The sequence below is a fragment of the Oreochromis niloticus genome, linkage group LG4, assembly GCF_001858045.2.
Source record: "Oreochromis niloticus isolate F11D_XX linkage group LG4, O_niloticus_UMD_NMBU, whole genome shotgun sequence".
In the NCBI taxonomy this organism is placed as follows: Eukaryota; Metazoa; Chordata; class Actinopteri; order Cichliformes; family Cichlidae; genus Oreochromis; species Oreochromis niloticus.
This window is the reverse complement of record NC_031969.2, coordinates 29572126-29593780: the sequence shown is the minus strand read 5'-3', so window position 1 is coordinate 29593780 and position 21655 is coordinate 29572126. Positions and strand designations below refer to the sequence as shown.

The window sequence follows — 21655 nt, the reverse complement described above, 5'->3', positions numbered from 1 at the left end:
GGGAACAGGAAAACTAGAACTACAAAGGAGTACGACAACTAGTTGAATTAATCAAACAAGGATCAGGACCACATATGTACTTTTTGTTGTCTATACACATTTTTGGGAAACTTGACTGTACTCAGTGTGTTGTGGAATATCAAAAGCTCAGTTACTTCAGCTGACAAGCTTAGTTTTTTTTTATATATAATTTGTTTTTGTCATTTGACCCAGAATTAGAGAACGTGAACTTTTCTTTTTACTGCAGTCACATAAGATCTCCCCTGAGAAAACATGTGTTTCACTCTGAACATGAGATTTTTATAAGGTTTGATGTATGACAACACTGCTCAGCTTGACAAAAGCATCTATCCTCTCTCCGAGGTGTACGCATCCACACATCAAATAATCTTAACGTCTTAAAAGCCTACTGTACAACTGCACAGAGCAAGTTCACGTATCCTTCCATTATCTGGCTTCACTTACCCTAACGTCGGCAGGTCTTAGAAAGGTGGTTATCTATTTGATAAGTTAACCCAGGGTTTATCAATCTAGGTAGAAGCATGTTCATATAAAAAGGGTGGTTTTGGCAGCATCTGACCAATCACAGCTGTAGACAGGTCTACTGACAGCTTAGCCATGGACTTAAAACTACAATCATGGAAAAATACAAAGAGGTAAAACACAGAATACAGACCAAAAGCAGCACAGCTGCTGCAGACAAATCAGCTGTATCAGTGTCTGTAACAGGACAAGCACAGTGCAGCGGTGTAGTATTGAAAACACACTGTATGAATGCTGGAAAAGATCGACTATATTAGGTTTAACCTATGTGAAGCCCGGACAGAGTGCTGGTAAAAATGCAGACTGTGTAAGTAAACAACCTTATCAGCACTTATCATCTCTTTTATTAAAACGTGGGATGTATTAATCTGATGGATTACAATTGTAATTTCATTGGGGGCATGCACTAAAGCTGCTTGCCTGAATCATGACATCGGTGAGCGTTGTCATTTTTACACTGTGTAAATTTGAAAACACACTTTTTTGCTAAAAAAAAATTGCTAAAAACAGACATTTGCTCGCTGATGTCAAAGCTTTTAGCTCAGTGGTAAGTTGAGGAATCAAACATGGTTGGATTTAAGTGTAAATTGGGATTTAAATGTAATTGTCTGGGCATAAAAACAATAAATACAAAATACTGGCGGTGGCTAATTGTACCCCTCAGCTTCCTAGTAGATATCGTATGAATTTCAAAATTCTACATCACCTTGTTTTCAAGTTATTGCATTTACAATGCAAGAAAACTTGATCTCTGACCTATGACCTTGAGGCCAAAGTCAATGAGATTCAAACTCAATCAAGTTTTTAAGTAGATACACCTATGGTATCAATTTGAAACTCCTAGGTTGCTTCTTTTTGGAGTTATCATATTCACAAACTTGGGAGTCCATGTTGTTTGCTCGCCCAACTGGCAGGTTAAAACTTCCATTCAAGCCTCGGCTTACATCATGTGTCATATGATCTAAGCGTCAATGTAAAACAATAAAAGTGTTGTAAAATTATTTGTAGAAAACAGGAAAAAAACATCAAGGAACAAAGTTGTGTCCAAGAATCTACATTTACTACTGATGTTCACCAGAAAAACAGATGTGTGCAACTTTTGACCCTCCAAAAATGCATGCATAGAAGTCTGAAGGACTGGCGATGCCATTTTGCAAAGATCTGATTGGTCGGTGGGTGCTGATTTCAGACCTGCTCATATCTAATCTTGAGGAGGAGGATCTGCACTGGCTTCTGTTTCAAACCATTGAGCTTTATCCATCTTTTCTTTACAGTCTGCGTGGCGCTCACCCAAAAGAGTGATTCATGCATGAGGCTGACCTGCACTGTTCTATGTGCATATACATGTCATGTATGAGGTGCTGTGACTGCTGTGGCTGTGGTATACAGTGTATACCTGACTGTAAGTGTTAACAAAGTTAACTTGGCAATGATCAAACTATCAACAGCTGCAGGGAGCTTATTAAACACCCCTCATCGCAGAGCTTGGCCTGTAACAGGCTGGCGACCTGTCCAGGGTATGTATACCACACCTGTTGTCCTAAAATATGTCAGCTTGAATAGTCAAATTTGCACAGACAGAAACAAGTCTGGGTGCTTTTAGAAGTGAGAGTCAAGGGAAGTCTTCTTTTTCAAGTTAACATTCAAATAAAAATGCATGAAAAATGTTACTTACTACACTTTTAAATATTTACTGCTCCTCAAAAGTTTTGGAATGTCTCATTGGAGTTGGGAGCTGGTTGCTGCCTTATAGGATGTGCATTTGTAATAGCACTTGATCTCTTTATAAACTTGCAATAAAATGACGAGTTCAAAAGTGGCATGCTCTGAGCTTTATCTCATCTGAAGCTGCAGTGCAGCACCGTGACATAGTGGCATTCTTTAAGGTATTTATGGAGCCCACAGATAACTCACCAAAGAGGCTCTGTGCTGATTTTACATAAGCTACATCAAGCTATACACGTCAGCCATACTTCTTTCTGTTCTCTTTGTCAGGCCACTCTTACCATTGTGACGACCGCTTTCTCCATCTCATTAAACTAAATGCGCCTGAACTGAAGTCCTGAACGTTTGCTGTTTTATTTTGAAGGAGATCAGAAGTTGACTCATCTCCTTTCATCCTTCATACTTGCACTGCCCAAAGGGAAGGAATTTGAGTTTCACAGAGTTTGGTTCACAAGAGATAGTTAGGTGAGTTTAATGGAGGTTGAGATCACACAACCTCCTTGGGGAATCTGGAAACTACTAGGAGGAGCTCGAGGAAATAATGTAGATGTACATGGGTTACCACGTCCATAATTATGAAATGCAGCTTTCCTAATTATGCTGTGATTATAAGATTTTAAGCTCTTGTGCAATTAAATGTCTTCATTTGTACTCCAGGAACTAATTTGCACATTTTTTTGTTCTAGTTCTGCAGTGCTCATGAAGTTTTTTTATTTACCAAACTGTCTAGCTCTGCAACTAAATTATATTTTAATGTTTAATTGGCCATTGAAAAACTGTCTGTCAGGGCTAAGTCAAAGAAAGACACTGGTGGTGTATAATTTCATCTACAACTAGAAGAGAAACAAATATTCTTCTTCTGAGGGGTGCACACTAAAACCACACAACACTAGTGTTTAAGAAATGTGCAATAATTTGACATCATGTGATCGCCAGATAATTAGTCCATTGCATCATAAGCAAGAGGAACATGACTTGAACTAATAACTCACCAAAACCCTCGTGATATTTTCTGTATAAGACAGTCATCATTGATTTAATGCTTTAATTACCAAATGCTTCTTTGTGATTATTGCTTTCCCAATTGGTGTTAAAGTTAATTTCCTTAATGTATTAAAATACAAGGTTAAGGTTTTCAGAATATCTAATTATAACTCTTTTATATGCTAATATATGCAGCAAGGCTGTCAAAAAACCTTATTGCATCATGTTTATTTGAATGAACCACACGTCATTTTTTGCACAGTGCAAGCATGGAAGGGAAACAGAATTTATTAATTTATTATTCATGATCACAGAAAACACCAAACCAAACTTTCTCTGCAATGTTCCATCTTAGAAGAAGCCGTAAAAGGTTTGACACCCCACTATTACTTATCATTCTTAATGAAAGGTTCACATGATAACACCCATATATATTCTTCTGCTGATTAATTGGGGGGGGGGCTGGGGCCTATTCCAGCTGTCAGAGGTTGAAAGATGGGTTGCACCATGGGCAGATTTCCAGCTGATTTTAAAGGTACTTTTCGTAATGAGCGCAATGAATTTGTAATACAATATTTTCACCACCAGGGGAGGGAATTTTACCATGTGGGTTGATTCATTTGTTTTCTTTTTTCGCCCCTTTAGTCTTACTTCCATTACCTGCAGATGCTTAGTGTTCAACTGGGCTGTTATTGAAAATAGAATTTTTTTTCCTGGTTAAATTAAGTTTAAACAAAATAAAGATTTTTTTCCTCACTGCACTGTCTTGTGCTACAAAGAGTACATGTTCGGTTATATCAACTTTAGCGCAGTACACAAATCATGTTTTGGACAAAGTCACAGCAGCGGTTTCCTCACATTTTGTTGAAGACTAATTCTGGACAGTTGTAATCTCTTTAGAGGAAAATAAATGTCCATTTTATGCAATTGTTTTGCATGACTAGTAAAATATCTTTTTGTGGAGCCGGTGCCTTCATTGGAAAACGTCAGCTGACACAGACAGGAAATGTGCGAGTAAGAAATGCAAGGAAGCAAACTGGGGAATCACCGCTGATGGCATTTGTGTCCATTTAGTTTGTGTACTAACCGCTCGGCTATCAGCTCCCCAAGTAGTGATTTGGTAAACTTATGTTTGTCCATACATTTAACCATTTTTATTCCATATGAATGAATTTAGTTGTTAATAACTTGGATACTGAAAAACTTGTGAGCCCAGAAAGGCACTAATAGATCAATATTGAGATGGAGATGGAGGGGGAGAGAGAGGAAGATGAAGTGAAGCTAAGGCTCCGAGGGCCGGCCAGTGATTAAGGGATGGGAGGGATGAACACCAGCCACTGAGGGACTAGTGTCTATCTGTGGGAGTCCATGTGAAAGCGGGGCTGAGGAAAAAGCTTGGAAACAAGAACCCACTGTCACGGTATCTTAGCAACCGTCTCAGTCTCCCAGGTGACAGGGACTGACATCATTTCCTGTTGGTTAGTGTGTACACACAGTGTCCAAGTTCTTTGGGGGTGGGGGGGACTGCATAAACTGACATGTGTCATTAAACATATGTGAGAGGCTGAAAAGTTCAGGTGCGTCATTCTCCCTTTTCTCTCAGCGCCCGTGCCACCACGAGGTGCACAACAGGCCCGTGTTTGTCGATGTACAGGACTTAACTCACATGCAATATAACTGATGCGAAAGCAGACTGTGGGCATATATGTGGAGTCCATGCCATGTGCGCATGCGGCCAGCCTGTTTGTACGTTATGCCAAGGGAAACATGGCCAACTGATGCCATCTGGTAGGACTACTTGGCACGAGGAGACTCTCTATGGTTCCACAACATATTGGAGTAGTTAAAATTAACACTGTGACACTATTTGGCAGAAAAAAGACACCGAACTATCTATTACTGTGTCTATTTCAGTCTCACTCTCTCCCACCTTAAGAGTCCAAGCGGCGTTCACACGGGGGTGGCGGTAGGAGTGCGGACTCATCAACAACAAAACCTCTTTTTAAAATCACAAACAACTTGGTCTTATACGATGTTTACCTTTATTTCATCTGCATAAAACAACATGATCAATAATTAAAAAAGAAATGAGCAGAAAAAGTAAAATCTTAATTTAAAAAAAGAAAGAAATAACACAGGTTTCCATTCCATGATAAAACTTAGTATCATTTCTAGAATCATGATTGCTTGCTCTATCCTGTGTGTAGTATGGAGGATTAGCGTGCTGATGGTTTGAACATTTACATGAAAAACTAATGCTCACATTGTCTGCCCCTAATTAACTTCAGCTACTCAGTCCTGTAAAAAAAACAAAAACAAAAAAAACAACTGCTTATGACTTGTTTCCTAATTATGTTGAACATTTGTAGGATTAAAGCGACAAAGCAGACATATGTGTCGAAACTGGAAAATGGCTGCCCAGATTCAAATTGAAAGCCTAGTTCCATCAGATAAGATCCATGAGGACTTCATCCTCCATCATGCTCGAGACCTGTGGCATCCCGGGCTGCGGGACGGCTCCTCTCTGAGCTCCAGACATCATCATCTGACCTGGGATGGGAAGAAAGAATAAAAGAGTTTCTGGAAATGCTTTAAAAACCGAAACAGAGAGAAAAAGTTAAGACTTTAAAGCAGGATAGTGAGAACTAATAGGCCGTGGCACTGCATTTGTTCTCCTTTTTACAGAGACCTACTTTAGAGACACTTTGTTTGAGATAAGTAAACATCAAGGTACTTAACTACTGTGTACAGTGAGTTGAAATGTTTATGCGCTGCAATAAAATGTACTGGCTCAGACATGCAGGATTTCGAAGCCAAGTGCTTCTGTTTTATTTTTTCTCAAAGTAAAACATGAACAAGAAACCACAGACAATCGCAGACAAAGATTATGTATATGGAGCCATTTCTATCATCAGGGAAATCTTTGACACCCCATCCACGTGCGCTGCCTGATGGCACTGACAGTGTTCAGACTGGGACGACTGCACAGCGGCTGTGTTTTCTGTTGCAAGCGTAGCTTTGTTTTGTTTGTTTTTCTGATTACTTGCAGTACGTGCATATCAAACCACAAAGCAAACCAGTGACTAAAATCAATCCATACTCTCAGAGGGTGTAACAAGTGTTGGATTTCAGTACTCTTAAAAAAAAGTCACGTCTACTCTTCACTTTTTCAAACACAAATTATTTAATTTATTTACTCCCTATAGAAAGCAATTTGTTACCCCAAACACTAAATTACGTTAGTTTTTTTGTGTAATTTCTAGTTTACAGTAAAGCACTAAAACTCGACAGTAAATTACAAACTCATAAAAACACAAACACTTCTGTCAAAAAAATTTAATTAATATTGTTATTTATTAGGCAAATAATAAACTGAATTCACGAGCGGGCACACTACACTTCTCTGAGATAGAAAACTAATAATTTTTTTAAGAAAAGTAATTTTTCTGCTTCTTTGTAGGTCAGTAAAATTGCAAATTCATGAATACAAACAATAATTCTGTTTGGGCAATTAAAAAAAAAAATAATGGATTAACCATTGTAGACACATAAATGATATTGTAATTACCAATATTGTTAATTTAGGGCAGCTGTTAGGGCTGTTCGATATAACGATATATAGCGCATGATTATATCGTTATAAAATCTATAATATATCGCTAAAAAAATAAACCTTAGAACAGGCTTTTCCCTGCAGTACGCCGTGTAATAAATACAAAGACAATTGCGGCCATTTCAACTTATGTAACACCCGATTCCAGATACACGCCGCCCAGCTGAAAACACTTCACGCAAGTCGAGTTGCCTGAGATTCACAAAATTTACAGAAAATGTTCAATTTTTGTGATATATATCGTTGTCGGGACGATAAATGTCTTATATCGGGATATGAGATTTTGGTCATATTGCACAGCCTTAGCAGCTGTGGCATAAACATTACACTGGATGGATACACTGGACATATCTGTACTTCCCTATAAAGCATGATCCAAAAAGCCTGTTCATCTCACAGCTTCACATCATAAAAGGAACATTTCAGAAGCAGAGCATTTAATCTCTACTGGGTCTTTTATTTTTAAAAATGGCCAGATTCTCCATGTTCCGGCTCAGACCTTCTGCCCTCCTCGTCAACCACTTCTGAGTCACGCCACTTCCTACCAAAATTTAACATCCTTTTACCTCTGCCAAGAAGATTATGTAATTAACTTTCTGGAGTCTATCCAGATGTTGGTCTGGGTATCTTTGGAAGTATTCTATTGCCAGACACGATATAATTGGACATCTCTAGTCTTATTTTTACAAAAACACATCAAATTGCAATAAGAAAAATGAAGGACACGTTCATCCTATTTGAACTTCTATCATAAAAACATATATCATATGAACTAATGTGGACCCAGAAATCCTTCTGGTTCCACGGGCTCAGCTCATGCGAGGCATTGAGGGAATTTTCAGGCTCAGCAGAGGCGTGCAGTCTCGGACTGCTCTTGTTTTTTTAAGCAATGAAAACATTTAAAGTTTGAAATCAATAGATTAATGCACCAGAACGTGTGCAGACTTTTTTCAATCAATGTGCACAAAAATAAAATGTCACGAATCAAAATTTGCCCAGAACACACACACACACACGCACACGCACACACACACACACACACACACACACACGAAATCTTCAACTCAAACAAGTCCATGAACTTTTGTTAGATACAGATGGCTGCTTTGGTGGCTTTAAAATTTGCTTTGAAAATAAAAGTCTGCAGAAATATCTTTAATGGAACGAAAAAAAGAACTGCTCTTTATTTTTATTTTTTTCCATATCTAACTTGTTGTCAGTTTCTAGAAATGTGACCTTTAAAAGTTATTATTTTCTTTAGATGTCAAGCTTAATATCCTTCAATGAGCACATTTCCTGACCCGTATTCTAAATGCCTACTTGAGTTAAATATTAGTGAACTCTTTCCACCTCTCTGTGGGATGATTGCTGACCTGCCATGGGTTGCCTCCACTGGCTCTGCATTTGAGCCCCCCCTCCTGGGGCCTGGTGGACCATCTGTTGTCCCAAACCTTGGTGAGACATCATGCCCGGCATGTGAGACACCCCACCCTGCTGCAAGGACAGAGACGCACAACAGTTTCAGAATCAAGCATTTACTACAAGGTAATTCATTCGAACAGCTGACTGGTGCACTCTTACTGGCTGCTGTTGGCTGAGAAGGAGACTGCGAAGCTGTGGATTGGCTCCTGGATTTGTGAGGCGAAGGATGGGACCCTGGGGCGGGGCTTGTCCGCTAGTCGGAACTTGATTAGGTGGAGCGCCACTGACGGGCGGCTGTTGATTGGTTGGTCCAGCAGCTCTCATTGTCATCTGAAGGAATGCCACACAGTTTAAGAGTTAAGTCTAAATATTAATTAGAGTAATGACAAACACTGCTATTTTTGAAAGCAATGCTACGGTTAATAGCAACTGCAGTGGTGTGACAAATTAGAATTCAACATTGTCACATACAAAAAAGCAGTGTTTGTGCAGGCTGACTGAGCATTCACTTGGTTCAAGTGAAGAAAAAAAAAGTTAAACTTGACCTGCACTTATTCTAAAAATGGAAAAATAAGATGAATAAGTTCTGGCTCTCCAAATTACTGGGTGGGTGACCCATAATCTCAGTTTACACACTTGGGGTACCTTAAATACGATCCCCAGCCAACTACAAATAAAAGGAGTTATTGGAGTCTGATATTGGCGACACTACAGTCTAAAAACCTTCAGATGACAATAAAAGATCAATTTCATTAAATTACACAAACATATGCATGCATGTCATCAGTTTAATGTGTTATTTAGCATCAAGGGCATGCGGCCTCAGACGTACTCAACAGGAACTCAAAACATCAGCACACATGCTGTGACAGGAAATTAGCAAGAAGCTGAAAAATGAAGCAATTATGGAATGTGCAGTTCCTCTAGTGGCCACATGAGGCTGGCTCCGAAGGAGAGTCAATCCCCACAGGCTTGCATGTTAAGATACAACGAAACAGCACTAAAACCAGCGTAGCTTAGCATGAATAGCATGAATCACTCCTGGCTCAAAAAGCTAAAAATTAGGCCTCAAATTTGAGTCTAAAACCAACAGGTGACGTCAACCTCAATTTTTTTTAAATTTTTATTTATTTAATTTAATTTTTTTTTTTTTTTTTTTTAAATACAGTCCATGTAAATTAGCTACACACCAGGCTGATGCTGAGCAATTGGTTGAGAGAAATAGCTATAGACATTTTCAGACATAAATGTAAGAAAAATCATGAAAGAATCAGGTTGGGAAAATTTCCACAGTCACATTGTAGCAAAGTCCTCTGCAGACATTCACTCTGCCGAATATACTCCATGTGGTTTAAGTGAGGGAGCCACATTGTATTTTTGAATTCTCATGCACTGTATGAGCAAAATTATTTGGTCACACCTCTTAATCTGTGAATTTGAGAGTTTTCACTGGAAAGGGGAAGCATTTAGGAGCTAGAATAATTCAGCCACAAAGTCCCAGACAAGATTACAATGTGATGTGTAGGTGGCTGAGGACTTTTGTCCATGTAGTGTATGTTGGATAATGTTGCAGCACATGTGTGAAAAAGGTTCAATACAAGATTCCTGACACCATCAAACAAACGGATGTTTCTTGATTTCCAGGAAGAGAGATGCAATTGTAAGGTAGCTTTGAATGAAGACACAAGGAGCTTTTTTTTTTTTTTTTTTTTTAAATCTGTGGTTATATCTAACATTACATACTATATATCGTATTATAATCGATGTAGCTCAGTAAGACCTACAACTGAATTCTAATATTATAATTGAAAGCCCTTGTGAACAACGTAAATACATGTTGGTTAAGTTGAGAGCTACTTTGGGTCTCACCATGTTGTTCTGTCTCTGTTGCTCCTCCATCATAGAGACCTGACTAACAGGGGGTATGCCCACCACCACAGACTGGTCAGATCAGAAGAAGGAGGGAGGGGGAGTGGAGAAGAGTGGTGGAAGTGTGAGGAAAAAAAAAGAAAGAAAGAAAGAAAGAAAAAAAAAAAAAACAGTGGAGGAAAGAGTTAGCAGCAATGCATGCAGAAATCCCAGGCAGTTCAGGTGTCAACATCAGGCAGTGCAGGAGGAATCTGATGAGGGAAAACAGGCAGACGAGCCAGCACAGAGCGGGTAGATTCATTTACCTGCTGCTGGACATTGCCGTGGGAAACTGGAATAGGACCTGGGGCTCTGTTGATGAAGTTCTGGTTGGGGGGGACCTGATTGGGCTGCATTGGTCCTGCTGCACTGTTCAACTGTTGAATAACCAGAGAAAGCAAGAGACTGCAGTTATTATAACATTTAACCATCTTTAACTAGTCTCCACTCCAACACTGCTCCATCTCTTTAGTATACAACTTGAATGATACCACTGTATTTCACACATTTCACATGCACGCGCGCACACACATTAAAAAAACAAAAAAAAACAACAAAAACAACAAAAACCCAGAAAGAAAAAACAACTAATCCAAAACCAAAAAAAAAGGCAGCGTGGGCACCAACTCTGGATTGGTCACTTAAAAGAACCAGACCATGTTTTGATGGTTCAGGAACTGAACATTAGCACAGTGACAGATCCCAGTTACCCCTGTATAGGAAGTCCAAGTCCAGGTCTATTATCCTAGTAGGAACTGCGAGAAACTTATTTAAATCTGTGACAGGGAGACACGTCCAGGTGACTACCCTGTATCGTCTGGTAACACGCTTCAACTGAGTAGCCCTGTTAGTTAAATACAGTTACCAGTCCACCGGTTAATGGCAGTTCTCCCCTTGATGATATGTAAACTTTATGCATTGCTAGGCTTTTACTTTAGTGGGCTAGAACCGGTTAGAACGATTAAAAAAAAAAAAAAAAAAAGTAACAATACTTTATAACCGGTTTAAATCCTTATTGTTTCCTCAAGAATCCAAAAAGTGAGTCCACAGTCAAGTCTTTATACCTTCTACAAACTCCTACTTCCCTTTCCCTCTCCTCTTGGGAAAGCCCAGACATGTCTGCAACATCCAACCATGACTCATACAGCCTGTCTGCAGTTACATCACTCAGCAGCAGTACAGAAAAATAATGTAATTCACTGATTACATTTATCATAGTGTAACTTGATTTTAGCCAAATTATTATTTGCATAATATATAGATTTGCATATATAGTTTTCTTGAAGTCTCTGTTACTTTAACGACAGTAAGGCTTTTATCTGTTATCCTTGGGTGGAGAGGGGTCTCTTTTAGAAAACTGACAAAGTTTAGATAATTTAATAGGAATGAAATCCATGGCAGACAGAATCTGTTTGCTGCATCTGAGAATCGTTGATTAATTTCTTGCAGTAGCACTCATAACCTTAAATGCAGATTTAACAGCATTACTAGCAGACGCTCAGGTAATTTCTGAGGAAAGCAAATCATGGTAGACATAATCTGTGAGCTGCGAATGCAAATCCACTGGTGAGTTTCCTCTCCCACAGCCACTAATTCAAACCTGCAATTTTGCACTGTGGTTCAGGTCGTTTAAAAGTTATTTAGCCCGGGTCCTCCAGAAACACAGTCCCTTGGCCCTTTCCTAACCCAGTCCTCCACAAGCTGGCTATGTGACAACAACCGACGCTCCACAGTGCTACTGTATCACTGGATCTAGACTGGATTCTGACTTAAAGATGTAGCTTCGCACATTGTACTAACCACAATTATTACTGCTACAACACAACATCAGTGCTGTGAACCTAACCTATCTTACAACGGTCCCAGCTCTAGCTTCCTGTAAGTGTGTGAACAACCCAAATTGTTCTTCGCATTGATGAGGAGACAACTTCAAATGGATCAATGCTGATATCAGCACATGGCTGTTACAGGCCAGTCAATCCTTGTGTTAGTTTTTCCTGACACCTCTTGCTTAAAACCGAAAATGTCAGAAAGCTCCTGAGAGTATATTTATTGTGTAAATCACACTCAAGTGACCTCTGGCCTTTCTGTTCCACTGAAGGTTTCTGCACTCTCTGAGCTTGCCCTAGGACACCTGTGTTACAGTGTGACAGGTGAACTGCAGCAGTCAATCCTCCCACCTGTCATCAGCTGAGAAAACTTTAGGATTTTTGTATGCATTAGCAAAAAAAAAAAAAAAAAAAATTATATCTATCTATCTATCTATCTATCTATCTATCTCTCACACTAAAATTACTACTAAAGGTTGTTTTTGTAAGAATTCCACTGCCTAACTGTCAAAGGTGCCAAAAATAAATATATAAATAGGCTGTTTAGTTATATTTACTGTGCAAGTGGAAATGAAAAAAAAAAAAGTCCAAATTTAAGTGAATGGATCTTGAATTGAAAACTGCTGAATGCTACAAATATTCAAGCGGCTAAAATTGCTTTTAATTCCCAAATGCAAAATCCAATTAACAAACTGAAGATCAAAATCTGATTAGTGCCCAGATGAAAAATAATGTTTCTCTTCTGCTTATAGGAAGACCACTGTTCAATCTACCATTCTGTCTGGACTTCCTTTTGATAATCGTGTATATGCAACTCCGATCCTCACCCTAAAAGCAAACCACGTCTCGTATGCACAACGTAAAGGAGGGCTGATCCTCTTTCACCAGCATTGGATATCCACTTTATGTTATGTGTAAACTATGGCAAAATCTTTAAAGTGTGGGATGTCAAATATTATAATGATATCATGAACGTCAGCAGCATCGGACTGAAACGGTTCTTACTTTAACTTTAAATCCACTTGTTTCAGTAAACGATTTAGCTTATTTTCTCTTTTAAACGCTAACACAGGGAGATTTAAAACTAGTTTATTTTCTGTAGCTACTATTTAACAGCGTTTACCTAAAAGTGTCACATGGAGACAATCCTAAAGCTGCTGTTACAAGAAAAAAAAAAAAAAAAGGATGTAACACACTTGCTGAATCTGTGTGTGATTGTGCCTACTCAAAACGTGGCTGTGCAGATTGGGCAGATTGTGGGTTGCAGCTTTCTGAAGAACTGTTCATCCAAACAAAATGAGTGAGTGATTCAAGTCTTTTGTCACAGGAATATGAAGGCCAAAGTAAACAAAAACAAATAAAAAAAAAACATGGCCAGTTATTTTTGTGAGAGCCAGTTTGAGTGTTGGTCCCCCTTTTTAAGCCAGCTCTTCTTTTTAATACTCCTTCAAAGGGCTGTTTGCAGGTTAATTCTTGGTTCTCGGGTTAAAGCTCAAAGTACATTAGGGTTAAGGTGACGGTTTGGCAAAATTAACTTAGTAAGGTAAGGAGATGCTTGGCTTGGGGACTGTGTTAATGCCAATGGCTCTCCTCAGTAGAAAAAAACGAAAGTAAAATAAAGCAAACAATCATCTCAGTGTGTGTATGTGTCCCTCCCCAACTACACACAGAGTGGCTGCAGTCACTCTGGGGGAAACACTAAGAACAGAGAACAACTTTTAGCCAAAATATGAGAACCGCCAAATCCAATCTACCTCAAACTCGACACAGCACTTACTGGGTCCCCTGCAGCACATCCACTGAGGCTGACGGGGATCTGAACAGTTGTCCAGGCACATGAAGAGCAGACAGATGATTTCTTGATCATTAGTACAACTGTTTTTGCACCACTTTAAGTGAAAGAAAGTTGTATGTACTTGTGTCTTGATCCATGCTGAATCATCCAAGTAAGCAAATCTCAAAAAGTTAACTCTGTTCATCTGGATGTAGCGTTTTCAGTGGGAGAAACGTTTCGTCAATCACCCAAGTGACTTCCTCAGTCTCAGCCGACTGCAGGTTTCCCCAACCTTATAAACAGTACATTTGCATAATGACTGAAACTAGCAACACCAACGAACAATGGGCTGCGAGGTCAGAAAAAAAAGAATTGCAAATGGTCATAAGTACCATTCACAGAGAGTTGGGGAATGGTGCTTACTTGTATGTTTTGTCCATGCTCATACTTTCTAGAGCCTGTTAAAGTGGATTTTGATCTCAGTGAGATTACCTGTTTAAATAAAGGATTCAATAAGTAAAGACTCACAAGATATAAAAAAGTGGAACTCTGAAATCTTGTTAATGTGTTCAGGACTTATGAAGCTTCATGTTAACTTCATCTGAACCTTTTGAGTATTTTTTTTTTTTTTTTTTTTTTTTTAAAATCACAGAAGAAAGACTTCTTGTTACTTTAGAGTGGTCTATGTAGCCTATCAATAAAGACAGAAGAAATAATTCCAGTCATCAACAACATACATACTTACGAGTATGGGCATGTCACGATCACGATTAATTTATTCCCTTTAAATTAGAACCTATCCAAACAAACAAAAAAACCCATCTAGTCCAAATAAATCAATACTGTTTACAGGTTTTGATATTTTTATACTAATGCTATGAAACCATAATCCATATTTACAGAACTTCATATTTGCTTTATGTAGTTGATGTTTACTGTGTTAACAATGCTGAAAGAGTGTGAAACCACATATTGACTTTCTTTGTACATGTGTGTGCACAGACGGCAAGCAAAAGCAAACAGAGGACGATGATACACCAGCAGAGATTTAACTTCAAGCACCACCAGCTGAGGTGTTTGTTATTTTGGATTTCACGGTTTAAAACAAACTGAAGCCGCCAGCATCGTCTGGAGTGGGGGGAGATATCATATACGATATGCATCTCCAGTTAAGTACAGCAACACGAAAACACGAAACCTGTTGCTGTTACTAAGAGAGAGTCTGAATAATTCACAAATATAGCACCTGAAATACTGAAGTAAAATGAACTGCAGTCAGTATCATCTGAGTTTTATCTGCAGAGTCCTGCACTTTAAACAGAAATCAGCCAAGACAGACTATTGCAATATGAGACAAGTGGTAGGTGCTTGAAAAGGCAGAATTTGAAACTGGCAGCGGTGCTCCTGAGTTAGCTGTGCTCTGCGGGTGCTGTAGTGTTTTGTGCGAGTCCACACTAAGGGAGAGACGAGGAGGAATGAAGGGTGTTTCATCCCTCCTCCAAGCACAAATTATTAACCAGACACTGAGGGAGAAAAAAACTGATGGAAGATGGGGGGGGGGGGAACAAAAAAAAAAACAAAAAAACCCCACCTTAACCCATCCATCTTGCTGAATCTGAAGAAATCACCCTGGGATTGCACTAATGCAGGGTATGTTTTCTCACCAACAAAAGCAGTGCAACAAACAGCTTTAGGTCTTTTGAGGGAACTAACAAAACAGCTGCCTCTTTCTGTTCTACTGCCTCTGATTTATCTCCTGTCTTTAACCCACTAACCTGTGAAATCCTGGATCAAGGTTTAGGAGCTTGCATTGCTTTTAAGGGAAAAATATTTAATTTTGTCTTGCAGTGAACAGAACAAACTGCAATCTTGTTCCCAAAGAATGCCACTCCAGGGCTTTACACAGAGAAACCTTAACTACGGGTCCAAATTGAAATTTTAATTATGTTAAGATTGCTCTACCGCTTCACTATTAGCAATGCAGCACTGAATATGTGATGATACACAAGAGGCAGGGAAAAAAAAAAAAAAAAAAAAATTTTCATTATAATTTCATGTCTACTGCCTAATCTAAATGCCCTGATGCTCACACACATACACGACTTCAAGTTACATATAAGGCTTATGCGCATTCGCAAAGACATAAAATTAGCGGGGTGAGTAAACAAGCGCTATCATCGCTGATGAGAGCAGACTGCGAGGAGAAATGTGATCCAACTCGTGTAAAACCGACAGCGGGCTTCATTTTTAAAGAGAGACACGCTGCTTCTCTGGCTAGATGCTGCATTGTTTCACAGTTACGCTGCACCTCTCCTCCCTGGATGCTACAAGCTGGAGTACAGCCCTGTGATGGAAAAGACAGCTAATCCAGAGGACACACTTTAAATCACCCCGTCTCCGGGGATGAAGATGAGCAGAGAATGAAATTTCCAAGTCATGTGGACAAAGCAGCAGTGTTTGTAACCTGTAATGAACTCTGCCACAGGAACGGGGAACCTTCGCCAGTGAGATGGAAGGGAAGGAGGTGGGAGGGCAGGCTTTGTCTCTAGACCTCCTTATCCTGTCCATGAAGAGTGACACACACTTTGCCTCCTACAGCACGTCTTATGTAATGCTAACATCTAGACAGCCTGCAAAATTAACACCCCATCTTCTTTGCTTAAAGCTGAATTTCACAAGTTTACACTTTTCACATTATACCAAACATAGCACAGCAACTAGTGTGAATGTTTTGCTTTCACCTTGCTGTACAGCAAAATGACATTACCTCTCAAAGGTACCGTAAAATAAGACAAGGTTTTCATCTTTCATCAGTCTGAGGATTATTTTTTATTTTGATTATCAAGGTAAGAAAATGTGGAAAAAATGCTAATCACAGTTTTCAAGAGCTTTAAAATTCCTGCTCCTTTCCTCCTGGAGGATCTTAAACCTGAGATTATTCACTCTTCTTCTGTACGGGACTGAAGAAACAAGCAGATTTTACCTTTATAACCTAATATCATCCAAACCAGCTTCTTTCTATGAGCAATGAAGATCTAAATCAAAGGTCACGAACCAGCATGTCAAAAGGACCAATCCACCCTACTTAAGGGATTTGCAAAGTGTGAAAATATCTGAAAACTAGGACTTTTTTAAATTTCTGCCTGTATTTTGCACCACAAACCGGTGCCAGAGGTGGGGGTGCAGGTGCTCTAACTATGCTGGTGTATAAAATGCTAAAATCATAGCCTAGTGAGCTGTGGAGCAAATCAGGACCCGATTCAGAAAGAGAAGAACACAATCTAGCAATTTATAAATGTGAATCATCACGTTAACTTGAAAGGTCCACAGAAAATGTATTACTCATCTTTTCCTGGTAGTCTATTCATAGACTGCATATGTGCTTCCACTTCCTCTCATTTCCCAAAAACGAAGCTAAAACCAAAGGAGGCTGCCATCTCTCATTGTTGGATGCCCAGACCTGACTCCACGCACCCTGCCCCCCCCCCCGAACATTTTTACAAGTCTCGCTGCTCCAGTGGTGATGATGGCCTCTGCTGTGGCTGAAGGCCACGTACACACAGTGTTGGGAAGGTTACTTTTAAAATGTATTCCACTACAGAATACATGCCCCAAAATGAAGTTTGAGTAACGTAACGCGTTACAATGTGAGTAACGTATTCTGAATACTTGACCCGCTACAATATATTGTCATGCTTTTTACAACTACATGAATGTACTACTGCTGTGTGATTTACTACTATTACTGAAGGCTACTCACTACCGAGCTAACATTGTTAGTTCATAGACTGCTTTCAGAACTGCGCATGATTATTTGCAGCTAGCAGGTTGTTAATGCTATCCATCAGGTCTAACGGTCTGCAGTCTATAAACTAACCTCAGCCAACGCCAGCAAACAATGTTAGCTCGGTGGTGAAAAGCCTTCAGTAATAGTAATAAATCACACAGCAAAAGTACATCGAAGACACTGAAGTCGCACATAGCCCAGGTAGCTAACACAACTAAAAAAGGTAGTTGAACTAGGCTAACAGTTAAGTTCTTAAAAAGAACTTACTTCCAGATGTTTCTTTAGATTGGAGGTGGATTCTTTTGACGCTGAGAGCAGCTTGTTGCAGGCGAACGGTCAGATTTTTGTCCATCCCTTTCCTCTTCACATATGAAGTGGTGTCGGAATTTCCAAGTAAGACATGCATTACTGTCCGTGCACTGTTGGTTCTGTTGTGCTGGTTTCGGGTCCATTGTGTAACTGACGCCACCAAAATTAACAGGACGCTTACATTAGAGCCTTTTATTTCGTGTTTTATTTGGGTTTCGGCAATGCGTGTAATTACCAAAATTTGAGAGGGGATAGCCTAACATATGAAACAGGAAAAGACCGCCCTGCAATTCATTCATTTCAAAAAAGTAACTGCATACTACTAGTCAACTGTAACGGTATACAGTTCCTCATATTTTGTATTTTATATACGTAACGCCAGTACATGTATTCCGATACTCCCCAACACTGCTTACAACAAGGTAAAGATATTAACCAGCCACAAAGTCACACTGGACTATGCAATATCAACTGTCAGCCCTCTAATATTTAGAACACATACACCTACTGTCTCCTCCCCCTTTACAAGTCTCAAAAAGCAGAAAAACGGCTACACTCAGCAACGGCAATAATGCCTCCAACAGTGGAGGATCTTTTCTTTTAAAATATGAATACAAATTATGAGTTCATACCACCACTGAATCTTATGTGGTAAACATAATTATCCCTGCCACACACACACACACAGTTGTGATATCAGTCAGCAGCTGCACAGTGTCTCCTCCTCCTCTCTGGTGCTGGCAGTTTGATAACTACAGAGGAGCCAGAAAAAAAAAGGTTTTAGAAATTCTTTTTTTTCTAATTTACTAACTAATCTCAAGATCATGTTGCCTGTCCTCTTTGTTTTCAGACAGTCTCAATAAGAGGCATGAGAAGTGCTTGATTCCTAAAAATCATCCCAAACAACACATGTGCAATGTGTTTTTAATGAACAAGAGTTTAACAGGAGCAAAAAACCTCAGTGAAATGCAAAAGTTAACAAATTAAAACAAATTAATTTTTTCACTGACGTGAACAGGTGACGCATGCACGTGTAAGTAGGTTAGTTCCACAAGCTTAAGACACAAAAGCAGCCTGATATCAGACGTAACAAGCACTTCGTTGCACTCTGACTGTCGTGTCTGGAGCCAAGCAAACACAACAGAACAGAAGAGGAAATAGTACTTATACATTCACTGGCCAATTTATTAGTTACAACTTGCTAGCACAGGGTTGCACCCCGTTTTGCCTAAAGAATTGCTTTAATTCTTTGTGGCACAGATTCAACTAGGTGCTTGAAAATTTTCTCAGAGATTTTGCTGCATATTGACATGACGGCGTCACGCAGTTGCTGCAGATTTGTCAGCTGCACATTCGTGATACGAATCTCCCAATCCACCAAATCCCAAAGGGACTCTACGGGATTGATTTCTGCTGACTGTGGAGGCCATTTAAGCACAGTAAACTGACTGCAATGTTTGCTGGAAGCAGCTGTCAGAAGATGGGTGCACTGTGGTCACAAAAGGATGGACACGGTCAGCAACAGGTATCATCTGGTGTTGCTAAACAACACTAAACTGGCACTGAGAGGTACAAAGTATGCCAAGAAAATATCCCCTACACCAGTACGCCACCACCACATACCTGAGTGGTTAACACAAGGCAGGATAGAGCCATGCTTTCATCTTATTTTGTGCCAAATTTCAACCCTTCCACTACGACATCAAAGCACAACTTGACTAATTAGAGCAGGCAATGTTTTTCCAGTCTTATGTAACTTTGGTTCCCTGCTCTTAGCTGACGGGACTTGGTGTGGTCTTCTGCTGCTGCTGTAGACCATCTGCTTCAAGGTTCTCTCTGTTCCGCCTACAGATAAGCTTTTCAGTATGTTACTGTTGCAGTCATATCAGCTTGAAGTACTCTGCTCATTTTCCTCCTACCTTTGACATCACCAAGGCATTTTCACCCAGTGAACTTCCACTCACGGGATATTTTCTTTTTCTGACCATTCTCTCAGCAGTTTCTGAAATACCATGTAGTAGCAACAACCATGCCACATTCAGTCACTTGTAACACCTTTCTTCTTCATTCTGATGCTCTGTTTGAACTTCAGCAGGCTGTCCTGACTGTGTCTACATGCATAAATGCACTGAATTGTTGCAATGTGGTTGGCTGATTAGACATTTGCATTAACAAGCAGTTGAACATGAGTACCTATTAAAGTGGTCGGTGAGTGTCTGTTGACTCAGCAGGGCTAATATTAAATGAGAAAAGTGGATAATTTTCCATCATTGTTAGAAAACACAACAAAGAAAGGGAAACATTTGAATGTGCTATTTATAGGCCATTATGCAATAGCGTTAGTGGTCTGGCCCACTCCAGATTAAATTGGACTGCTTGTGGCCCGTGAGCTAAAATGTGCTGGGTACACCTGAATTAAATGAAAGCTGGAAAAATTTGGACTATTATTCCTGAAGGCTTTTGTATTCATGGTTTCTGTATTTACGGTCCCATATAAGTGCATTATTTGCTGTCAGTTTTAAGCATACCTCCAAACTCCATTTAGAAAAATAAACTGAATCAATATATGAAATTCAGCTGTTTGGTCTTTGCTTACCATGCTGGTTCAGTTTTGAGTGTTTCACTCTTAATAATTGATACCCAACAATGGTTTTCCCCTCTGTGACTTTGATTTAATATAAATATTTGATGTTAAAGAGAAATATTTAATATTTGAAACTGAGTTTACAAGAGCTTTAAACTACTAAGAGACTAGCAAAGTCAGAGCCAAATTCTGACAGCCCTAAAAAAAATACTTGGAAACAAACAAAGGTGTGATAGTTTCATCACACACAATCTCAGAGCTGAGTAAAGCACTTAAATTAGGGGCAATTAAACCCTTAATATTTGATGTTTTAGCCAGTTATTAATCATTAACGTGAAATAAACAATTATAAAGCAGTAACTGTGCATTATCCCAGCATTTTGAAATAAACAAACACAGCGCCGATTACTGCAGAGGCCATTGTGTTGTGGTTGAAGCAAATTCGACATAAAGAGCTCTTATGCTTTGCACCTATATTTGCCTTCAGTTAAGCAGCGATAATGAGGTGGGAGTGCAACAGTCAGCTAATGTTGCAGGAGCTAATGCCTGTAGTAGAGTGGCTGCTGTGAAGATACCAGGCTCACTAAATGAAATGTCAACAACAATGCAACTTAATGCCTTAAACAATGCACCTCAATTCCCCGTCCAATCTCTAAAATACCTCCTCATTATCACCTGCTTTTGGTCTCCCCGCTGCACATGTTTTCTACCACACTGAAACCTTCCTCCCTCTTCCCACAAACTCCACTTCCACTCACCGCTCTGTGCTGCTGGACCTGCTTGTGGCTGGTGATGACCTGCCGGATGCCGTTGACGAAGCCACTCTGGTCGTTGGGGATGAGGCCCATGAATATTCTCTTCTTGGATGAGTAAAGCAGCATCAGCACCCGCACTTCACAGGGCGAGGTAGTGTGGGGGAAGTGGACGCAGCCAGCCTGCAGAGGGTCACAGGGCAGATTAAGACCCTGACATGGGACACTGTTGTAATTATGTGATGGGCTCCGGCTTGGGGACATAACCTTCTCCTAAGCTCCTTTGCCCAATCAAACATGCCAGTTTTATAAAGTGAATGCAAATGATATTAATTCACACTGTTCTTTCCCTGGGCTGCAAATCAAATTTAGGCAAAGAGGTAGAGCTCAGCTGGACCGAATGCCATTAATGCCTCCGCTTTTTC

General features: G+C 39.7%; 1 protein-coding gene across 5 annotated transcripts in view; it reads right to left on the bottom strand.

The window, feature by feature from the left end:
• Positions 1-5275: 5275 nt before the first annotated feature.
• The window catches only part of med25 (mediator complex subunit 25), a 30525-nt gene continuing 14145 nt past the window's right edge, over positions 5276-21655 (bottom strand). For 2 of the 5 annotated variants that reach the window (XM_005468994.2, XM_025906637.1), the window contains exons 15-20: positions 21237-21413; positions 10462-10572; positions 10157-10228; positions 8447-8617; positions 8239-8359; positions 5276-5802 (exon numbers count right to left, since the gene is read on the bottom strand). In XM_005468994.2, the coding sequence (XP_005469051.1) occupies positions 5699-5802; positions 8239-8359; positions 8447-8617; positions 10157-10228; positions 10462-10572; positions 21237-21413 (756 nt within the window). In that variant the 3' untranslated portion in view covers positions 5276-5698. The remainder of the gene's footprint in view (positions 5803-8238; positions 8360-8446; positions 8618-10156; positions 10229-10461; positions 10573-21236; positions 21414-21655) is intronic. The other 3 variants (XM_025906638.1, XM_005468996.2, XM_005468998.2) reach the window with 3 other exon arrangements.